Source organism: Ptychodera flava, chromosome 2 (assembly GCF_041260155.1).
Source record: "Ptychodera flava strain L36383 chromosome 2, AS_Pfla_20210202, whole genome shotgun sequence".
NCBI classification, from domain to species: Eukaryota; Metazoa; Hemichordata; class Enteropneusta; family Ptychoderidae; genus Ptychodera; species Ptychodera flava.
In genome coordinates, this window is record NC_091929.1 from 30,760,984 (window position 1) to 30,771,827 (window position 10,844).

General features: G+C 40.9%; 1 protein-coding gene across 1 annotated transcript; it reads left to right on the forward strand.

The window, feature by feature from the left end:
• The first annotated feature begins 5,405 nt into the window (after window positions 1-5,405).
• Window positions 5,406-10,468, forward strand: LOC139149717 (uncharacterized). The gene is made up of 5 exons (XM_070721650.1): window positions 5,406-5,666; window positions 7,629-7,817; window positions 8,212-8,365; window positions 8,880-8,962; window positions 9,467-10,468. The coding sequence occupies exons 1-5, from the start codon at window positions 5,406-5,408 to the stop codon at window positions 9,764-9,766; spliced, it is 987 nt and encodes a 328-aa protein (XP_070577751.1). The 3' UTR covers window positions 9,767-10,468.
• Window positions 10,469-10,844: the final 376 nt, after the last annotated feature.

The window sequence follows — 10,844 nt, forward strand, 5'->3', positions numbered from 1 at the left end:
TCGAATAAACCCCGCCCTTGCCAACCCTGACGAATTTGAGTAATCCCCCTCTCTAACACAGAAATTTTGACTGACCCCCCCCCAACTTAGAAAAGTTAAATATCAGACATGTATTTGTAAAATTTACAAAAATACAGCAATAGTAAAGACCTTTCAAATCCTGGTGTACCCTGCTAGATTATCATCGGTTATCTCATGACGGTTGAAAAAGGTGAAACCAACAAAATGAACCAGTATCCAACCATATAGTATCGTTTAATTTGGATAGGTATCATGACAGGATTTTCACTAAGATATCTGACAGGGCAGAATTTGAAAGTACAGCGGGAGAACACGTGGGAGGCTGAGGGGGAAAGTGTCAGAGGAGACTTTATACTGTCTTGCACGAAAAACTGAGAGGAATTTATGTGTACAATGGTGCAGTTTGGTGCAATATGAGATGTGTTTTCAGTTTGTAATTTTACTTAATAAAACTGTGAGAACACGTATCCCAAGGGGGAGAGTGCGACAGGGGGTGATCCCCTCTGGCATCGAAAATTTTCAGAAATTGATGTGTGAAATGGTGCAATCTGAGAGGGGTTTCAATTCATTTTGCACCAAAAATTGAGTACCCCCTTCTTTCTCTCCACATTTTGAGCAACCCCCTTGTAGTTTTCAATTTTTGAGTGACCCCTTACATTCCTCCGACCCCCAGGCCGTAGATAATGACGGCTCCCTAAGGATTTGCAAGTTCTGGCAGTGACTGCAGTGAGCGCTGTAACCTTCCTAAACCACTGTATATCCGTTGAGGGCGCTCACACGTAAGGTCAGAGCCAGATCTGCGGCGTAGTACGTCGTTACTCGGGCAATCACGTATCCAATCACGGCCAACAAGATGTTCACTTTGAGGCATTTGTAAACAATCATTTGAATAACCAGCTAGTGATGATTTCATGAATCAGCAATCGAGATATTGGGGATTGGCCAATTTTTACCATCGGGAAGTTTTTAGCCCTGAATTGCTCAGTAGGACAACTTTGGAAAAACAGCTCAATTGGGTCGACATGGCAGCCATTTTGACTCATCCTTCGCGGAACAATTTGTAGGGAAGGGGTAAAAACCCATGCAGCGAACATAGGGCAGCTGGGAGCTTTTGTACCTTAGGAGGGTAGTTTAGAAGTTTACTTATCGCGGTGGGAGGACAATGGAGAGCAGCTTTCATCTTGTCCTTCAAAGTTAAAGGACACACCTAGTGACAATTCTACTAAGGTCAAAGAAAAAAATGTGCTGTTCCGATAACCCGACCTACCCTATTTTTTGCCTGCAAGGAAGTAAAAAAAAGAAAGATAAAACCCGTAACATCACGTGGTCGTTACTTGGCATCTGATTTTTCCTTGAACGAGGATGTCTTTTATGTCTTTATTTCTTTTATATGTAAGCTTATGATACATTTTTCCAGAAATGTTGTGGCCAGTGTTTGATCCCCCTGAATCCCTGAAAAGTGCATATTCAAAAATAAAAATATTTTGGGAAAAAATCCCTGCCGACCTACCTTCCCTATTTTGAAAACCGTGTTATCGGAACGGCACATTTTTTTTTTGCCAAATCAGGTCGGTAGTCGCTCCTTTCTGCCCAGTATGTGACTTACAAACGCATCAGGTAAATTAACTAGCCCTGCGTACAGGTCTGTGTGCTCCCGGCGTTATACGGCCTCCACCAAAGCCCTGAACGGTCTGTGGAGATAACTGGGGTCTCTTAGGCGAGATTCAAAATGGCGATCTCCATGGGTAAACAACTTGTCGAGTACGTTATGTTTCAGAAAACGAGCGGTTTTGGACGTTAGGAGAAGTTAATCGCATCTTTTCTGGGGTCAGTTAGGAGGTAAAGGCAGGCAGGGAAAGGATTTTGCCCCGATAGAGCGGAATTTCGGCCAAAAAGACCGTTTTTTCGTTGCGGTCCGGATCCGGACTGCAGAGACCCCAGTTATCTCTATAGACCGTTGCAGGGCTGTGATGGAGGCCGTATAACGCCGGGAACACACAGACCTGTACGCAGGGCTAGTAAATTAACCAGCTGCTATCATGTATAGGTAGCACATCCCTTCACTCAAACAAATTGACAGTTTACCCAACGTAACACTTAAGACACTCTTTATTACATGCCTCGATGTGAGTGCAAATCAGTGCATTGATTTGAATAGGAACATCCGGGATGTTAGCGGGCCGGTGAACGATGTACTGACCGGTTTCCATGGTTACCCGGTCCAGTGAAGCCTTTCGACGTTTTCGACGTCAACATAGACGCTTAACGCTAGATGTAAAATATCCATGCGCGAACTGCTATTTTGACTTTCGTTAATATCTGTTTGATGCTGGTCGATAATGGTAAAATTGTTTGAAAATGCCCTGCATGTAACTAAATGTCATATAGCATTAACTGTGAAGAGGCATGTAATAAAAATATTATTGCTTGAATACATGGGTTTATGTGCCCTCGCAGCAGGAGACAATTTGCCCTCCTTGCGTCGGGCAAATTGTCACCTGCTCTCGGGCACATAAACCCATGTATTCAGGCAATAATATATAATATTAGTTAAGTAAAGTTTCTCTTTCTGGTCACTGGATCTTATCCACGATACCGATAATATAATATCAGCATGCTAAAATTGACTTGCAGATAATTAACAAGCATTATCAATACTGATGTTGTCTATTGCACATACATGTATTATCATGAGAAGAGTGTCCACATGTCGAGGAGTTTTACAAGTACGCTCAATCACGATTACGCTGTGCTTTTGTTAGTTTTTTTTTAATTCAATGCACATAATTTCATAAACGTGAAGATAAATGACTATCTAAATCATACATTTTATACGATTTTGTATGAAAACATACATTTAAATTCCTTATGCAAACATTAGAGCGAGATTGCAACCTGTCTCCCCGGTGTCATGACTCTGCCCTGTATTTACGAAAGATGTGCAAGAGACTCTATGATCTGACAGTGATACAGTTTCCCTATAGTAAACACCTTTTACCTGGTCATGAGGGCTATAGCACCCGTTTATTACTCCGAGGGCCGTCCGTTACCAGAAACACATCGCTGTTCCCGAGACTCGGGGAATAGTGATGTGTTTCTGGTAACACGGCCACGAGGGGTAATAAACGGGGCTATAGTCCGAATAAAGACCAGGTTTATAGGTGTTTTATAACACACCACACGCTCATGATGTATTTAAGCAACAAAGCACACCCAGCGATGGTATACCACGAGATTTTGACCAGTTCACGACATAGGCCTATATGCAAGAGCGATAGCAAGTGTATATGTGAACCGGTCAAAATCGATTGGTATACCTTGCTGGGTGTGATTTATTGCTATTATATCATAACAGTATATTGAAATTCTGGCGTGGAACGTCATAAAACGGATTTTTCTCAAGCTAAGAGCTAGCGCGCATGCCTGCCGTGGTTTATCGCCAAAATAGCATGGTTCTTTTCGCGTCTCAACCAATCTGATCGCTGTATTTGCACCATCAATATACTGGTATGATATAATATGTTATAGTTTTTAATGTGTTTTGATATTACACCGCAACAATGCATTTTGACAAATTTACATGGCGACAGCGGATACAGTACAACATGGTACCACTTTCTTCCAAAAAAAATATTCTAAGCATACCTATCTACATCCTTGCACTTTCATATTTTTCGTCGATGAGCTGTTCAAGTTCCTACACTGTTGGAATGGAAAATCTATCTGTGTTAGAGAGTTGTGAGGCTTGTCGCTCATCCCGGACGCACATCACGTTCTAGTCACCCGCCATTGTTTGAAAGCTGCAGACGACACTGCGGTCACGTGACCGGGCATTTTTCCAAATTTGGTGACGTCACTGTTGTCGATTCAGTGGGGACTGGACATATCTATATTCTCGTCACGTGACTTATTTTGGTGAGTCGCGACACGGAATGAGCATGTGGTGTGTTATTATACACCTACGTCTGTAACCTATGGAGTTTCGTCGTACAGTAGTTTCGGTATCAGAGGACGCGGAGTCCAATAACTTTGACGCGGAGTACAATAACTTTAGGTGTTATTGGACGCTATTTGACCTGTGATCTCAAAACACCTTTACGTCAACGCGAGGAAAAAGAAGAGAATATTTTACATTTTTACAACAATTAATACTTGTTAACATTCAGTACTTCACAAAGCAAATCATGGTCAGTCCAAAACCGGTGAATTTGAGTGAAATTATGCTGCTGACGTAAAATTTCTACCACGCGCACTGCGCAGCGCGGGTTGAAATTTCATTCTGTGCGCTTAGCGGACGCGCTGAACGCGTTCCAAGTCTGCTCGCGATCGCTCAGTGCAGAAGCATCCAAAAACGCCTAAATTTCGACTTTTTTCAAGTAAAGTTGGACTAAAAAGGTGTATAATAATAAGGTTATTCACAAAATACCGGGATTTATGTCCTCGTACATCGTACGCTACGGTATTGTCCTCGACGCTACGCGTCTCGGACAATACCTCCGCTGCACGATGTACTCGGACATAAATCCCGGTATTTTGTGAATAACCTTATATTATTATACATTATATTACCATGCCCTGCCTGTCGCATTTTGATTGGTACTTTTTTCTGAAAACATCCCAGATTTGCCAATTTTTTACAGCGCGCGTGACAGTGCGTCGCATATAGCTCAGTTTCTGGGGCCCAGTTGTCGTTCGCTCCTGAAATTTTTCGGAAATTTTGACGGTTTTCTTGGGTCGCTAATAATATAATGGAAATAACAGACTCCGCTCTGACCATAACGTTTATTTGTGGGCGCGGGCTCGAGGAAGCCAAGGCAAGCATCGCCTGTTAATTTTTGGCTTTCCTCTCGCCCTTGCCCATAAATAAACGTTAATGGTCAGCGCGTCGCCCGTTATTTCTATAATATGCTGTCGGATATAAGAATAATCTTTATCTGCTTTATTTTGGCTCTTTGAAGGCCCAGAACAACGCAAAGGCAAAATCAAACCGTGTATATCCACACAAGTTAAATATCAGAAATATGTTTAATAGACACATAATCAATAATCGGTAGTGGAGCTGTGCCCTTTGTCACACCAGTCAGTTTTGCCAATGAAGGTTATACAATGCAAGATTCGAGGTACATGAATATTCCACATTGATTAAGGTCATTTGCATAGAATTTTAATACCGAAACAATGCTCAGTAATGTAATCTGCATATTTGAATATCATTATACCTCGCATCTTGCACTAATAGATGAAGGTAAACGTTATGTCTGACATTCATGAGGGTCAAATATCATTACTGTATTTGTAAAATGTCGACCAAAGGTCACTGTCAATCTACTTCTGAAATCAGTCAAACAATTTAAGATAGTGCTAAAGCTGTGAGCTCTTCCGACATGGCCAGATATTCCACGTTTCCTTCTCTTCTATTTGTCCTAATTTATGTCTCACCCGGTCTTTCCAACTATCCTGAAGTGTGGGACAGTTACGTCGACGCCGCGCTCTATGGCGACCCAGTCGAATTTGAGGCGCACGTTGGTCCACTCGCCGATATGGTGACGGTCGCCTACACTGGTGACTTCAACACCACGGTGGAAGGCTGGGATCTCATCGCCAGAAATGATCCGGAAGTCGGCATGCATGCCGTCGTCTACAAGGTTAGTTCCTTAAGTCATTCATCGAAACTAATTTAAGCGATAGAAGGAGAAGAATTCCGGTAACAGTTGTAAAACAAAACGACAAAACGTATCAAGGTTGATTGTCAATCCGAGTTAGGGAACAGGATTATGTCGAGGGAACAGCTCTATACGATACAATTATGCATGTGATATACTTCACTTACGCAACACTGCCCTGAGTAAACGCCATATGCATTGGTCGACTTGAAATCACTGAAGCTTACGTTTACGCCAGAAATAAATTTCGTTAGGTAAAGTTGTCAAGAAATTCTGCTATACTAATCGGCTGACCATTGCAGAAGTGAAATCTACGCCTGTGATGCTACCGTACTGAGCGGCTTGCACCCAGACAAAATGCACAGCTGCTTGTGGAGGGATTTGCTATTATGATGTGTATATCAATATTTACGTCTCTTGCTTTTAAAAGGTGTTTTCTCCGTAGCTTTAGAACCAGAAAAAAAAGGAAGGCAAGATTTTGAAAATAGTGGAATGTGGTTGAAAGAAAATTCAAAGCCCCGGACGACCAAGTACTGTATTACAGGATTATATCGCACGCATACTTTGCCATAACAGTAGAAGCGAAGCAAGCAGACGACAAAATCTGACTAGTATGGCGACGCGCGTACCAAGTGTTCCGATAGGGAACTTTTCAACACACCATTTTAAAATTTTACGCCGATAACTTACTATTATCTTCATAAATTCTAACCCATTAGTTCAGCTGTTTTCTTTGACCCCGACAGTGTCCTTCATCCTATTTTTCCTCTGTTTGTTGATACAACATCTCCTTTCTCATCGTGTCCTTTATACGACTGCTAGTCTGCATACTTGATATCCCAACTTTCTATTATACATAGCTATCTGTCTTTCCCTATGGTAATGTTTCTTTGCTGTCTTTCCAAACGCAATTTTCAGCTTGATGTATGGATCTTTTTGCAGAATGGTTTTACCTTCCGGTACACTCCCCACCATTACTCACGCTCAAAATGACACTGTACGTACTTTTCTGGTCTACCATTTGTGAGGGCTCATTTAGGATTTCTTGGATTAAATACAGTTTCCATCATCTTATGCTTTTGGAATTCGAAAACGTATTTTCCCCCAAAGAGTTAACGTACGGATGGATGGCGGCCATTTTGAATTTCAATCATCGGTAAATTTTAGGTAGTATGCTTCTCTGGAACCAAAATTTGCACAGCGACCTCCAACTTTAATGCTCGATTTCGAGGCGCATACTGCCTTTAAAGCAAATGTTACATTTCATATATACTCAATAAATGCGTCATTCTAATTGGAAGAGACCGCGCCGGCGGTGGTTATATATACTTGAAGTACAACTATAGTAGAAGACAAGTGCTGAAACGAGAGCCTCAAGCAACATAGAAGTTTAATACCGAAACAACGATGAGAATTTAGAAATAAAAATCTTTACATAAAATTGCGAAGCAAAATTAAAAGGCCAAACGGCAGAAGCGGCCGTCGAAAGTGTACAGAAATAAAGTTAGAAGTTTGTTCTCATCACGCGTACCTCAGTCAGCTTGGTACGTAACTTTCCTGTTGTCTGTCGTGCCTTCGGAATTGGTTCTACTCCGGAATAAAAAAGACGCGATGCGTACGCCGTTCTACATACTCAGTACGCCCAAATAATCACGTGATGCCGGTACAAACTAACCCACATGTGTACTGAACGCGTACGGAAATACACGTACGTCTGTGCGCGTTTGCGCACATGGCTTTGTTTGTACCGTGGTCGATTCGAATTCCGGGTTTGGCCTTCGGAATTGGCACTTAAGCCCTGGGCGTTCGGTTCAGGGTAGATACATTTAATTTATACCAGTTCAACAGTTCTCGCCTAAGACACTGGCTACGTTAATATTTTTGGTAGGGGAAAGAGGTACTGTCGATAGTCTCAACTTTTTACTGCTCCGATGTTTCTTCCAGGAGACAGGCGCCACCAACGACAGGGTTGTGATAGCCTTTCGAGGAACGCAACTGACCCCGACTCCTGAAGGACAGTGCGATTTATGTGCCGGTCAGTTTTTAGCTGGAGAGACACTGGATGAATATTGCGAGCAGTTCACTTCAGATCAAATTGACTACTACACCCAGGCAAAGAACTTTACACAAACGGTAAGCTGTACATAAAATCTGCGAAGTATATTCTGAGACCAAAAACCAGAAAAAAGATATCCTTCACGTATCAACGGACTTACACATTGATATACAGAAATATATTTTTAGTCAGATTTGTACAAAAATATACGAGCCAATAGAACGACAAAAATTATAGAATTGGACAAGAGTTACATATGGAGATAAGTCTTGAAATATCGCATGTGTTTAACTAAAAATCACGTAAGAAAAAAACCAAAACCATATTTTACGACTCCTTCATGACAGTAATTTGAAAATATACAGATATTTGTATAATTTTATTTACGGCATGCGTTAGAAATAGGATAATTTTACACATGAATCATGGTTCAAATCGTTGATAAGAAAGTTTTCTCCTTTTTGTCCTCAGATTCAGTCCGATTTTCCCTGTGCATGTGTTTTATTTACTGGTCATTCGCTCGGTGGGGAGCTTGGAGAGTTAATGAGCAATTTTTACTATGGGTCACAGCTATCGGCTATCGTGTTCGGCAGCGGTGGAAGTAAGGAGTCTGGTCCTGCACTAGGTATGGTTTACCAATTGTATTTAGGGTAGTGCCGACATGGCACATCTATATATTCTCATATTTGTCATTAGGTCAAAATTTTACAAATTTATACCCTTATATTCAGCCAAGTCTGAAACAATACACACATCGCAGACAGGCCAACACACACGAACAGGGTGTGCACATATCGAATATAATGCAGGATGTTTCGTAGTAGTAGTATAGTAGTAGTAGTAGTAGTAGTAGTAGTAGTATGTGTATATATATATATATATATATATATATATATATATATATATATATATATATATATATATATAGTATATATATATATATATATATATATATTGCTGCGTTAAAGTGACTTGTCACTGCATAGACCGTACTGATCCGAGCGGCACAGTTGAACAAAAATTGATTCGAAAGACTCTCTCATACCCATATGTTTGTGTGCATAAAATTGTGAAATTTGCATATAAAGAGAGTAATGTATTATATTTTATTATCTGCTGTTTTTTCTATCACATTTTAGGAGCAGGTGACAACTTCGACAACATCATAAACATTTATGATAAATACGACCCCGCTGTCAATCTGCCCGACCCTTCACTTGTCGTAAGTACTTAAGGAGATTCCATTATCTGAATAGGGGTAGTTGGATCACTCGGACGATCAAATTTTAGAATAGTCCTTTTCCCGGTTATCCCGCAATGCATTGCTGTGCTGTATGAAGCATCGTATACACACTCAAAACATCGAAAACATACTGATTTGTGTTTTAGAATGGTTTGGTATACAATAATGACACAAATTTGCAATGCCCAAAAATGCCTCGTGTGTTTATTATCCATCGGCGACGAAAATAAGGTCAGGGTTTAACCTGCCATAGAGTTCTAAGAGTGACATACCCTGCGTATACCCTGCACCTGAAAAGTTCTGTAAGTAACGTATGCTTTGTATACCCTAGCGCGCACGGCATCATGGAACCGGTGAAAGAACCGTTAGCCACACTGAGCTGATATTGGACAGAGACTCATCGTTTTGCAAAGCGAAATGTTTGATTCAGGCTGCATACTGCAAGTCTAACAAACACTGATGCACGATAACTTTTCTTTGTAGGTAGGGACGAAATGCGAGTTCCAGACAGCTATGACCGAAAATTGCGAACAATGTTACTCCGGCAATGTCCCATCTGCGGCATGTCAAGAGTGTTTCAACGAAACTCACCTGTTCTTTAACGTGCTCTACCTGGTACATGACAGCGGTACGCGCCCCGTGTGTTACACTCAAACCGGTGGGGGCGAATGGACGCCTGTAACGGGGGATTCTACGTCGTTGCGGTCACATATTGCAGTTTACGCTACATTTCTTGCATTTCTCCAAGTTGTGATTATATTTACAAATCAACAATCTTATTAGATCCCTTTCTGGCTCTTTCTATCATATATTTATCTTGTTGCAACTCACATTCCTCGACAGCCAAAATCGAAATAATTTTACCAGAAAGGCTAAAAAGTACTGGACATGCGTTAAAATATGGTAAAATTTATCATTATCTGGAGGGATATATTTGTATCAAACTGAATGACTTAAACTTGCGCCCAAATTTTCCTCAAGGAAACTTTAAACCCTTTTGAAAACAAGAAGAAAGATCAGGCGTTAGCATGCAAAAGTTGGCCCTAGAGAATTGATATTGCCCGATATTTATCGACACTTGGAATTCAAAATGGCTGCCATCTCTGTGTTAATTAACCCGGGGGGGGGGGGGGAGATACAATTTTCAATTTTCACAAAAGTAGGCTTGTGAAAACTTTTTTAATCTATGAGCTTCGAATGAGCCCTCACAAGTGGTAGACCAAGATGTATTATCTGTCCCTGAGCCGCACATCATGCATTGATTCCTAAAATGTGGTCAATGAGAAATGAGTGTCATTTTCACCATTAATAATTCGTCTCACTCGAAGATGTATACAATCCAAACTCACTTTGTTAAAATACTAGACCGAATGTGTGTGCCTATGTATAGAGAAGAGCATTTCTTGTTCGTGCACTTGATACTTTTGTTATTGTAATTTTAATGATTTTGTCTGACGATGTAATTTTGATATATTGTGATAAAAAGCATAATTTGTGAAAAGGTTTATGGTATCTCGACATTTGATCTTCCGAGTGCATTTTCACGAGACAATTTGAGTTGCTGCCCACTCGAGGTCACAAAACAAATGACAAAAATTCTTCTCACGTTGAGGGCGCATGTCATATATCTGCTGAGCAACACTTGCACGGTTTATCGTTGACGAGACACGTTCAGCAATGGTGAACATATTTAGTTCCTTTGCATTTCGCAACCTTTTACGATCAACCGGCAAGGCAACAACGGGCAGGGCATGCTAACTACATTTGTCATTAATTTAGAACCTTACAAATTATACCCTTCAATTCAGTCAAGTCTTAAACAATACACACACCATAGACAAGCAACCCCACACGCACACGG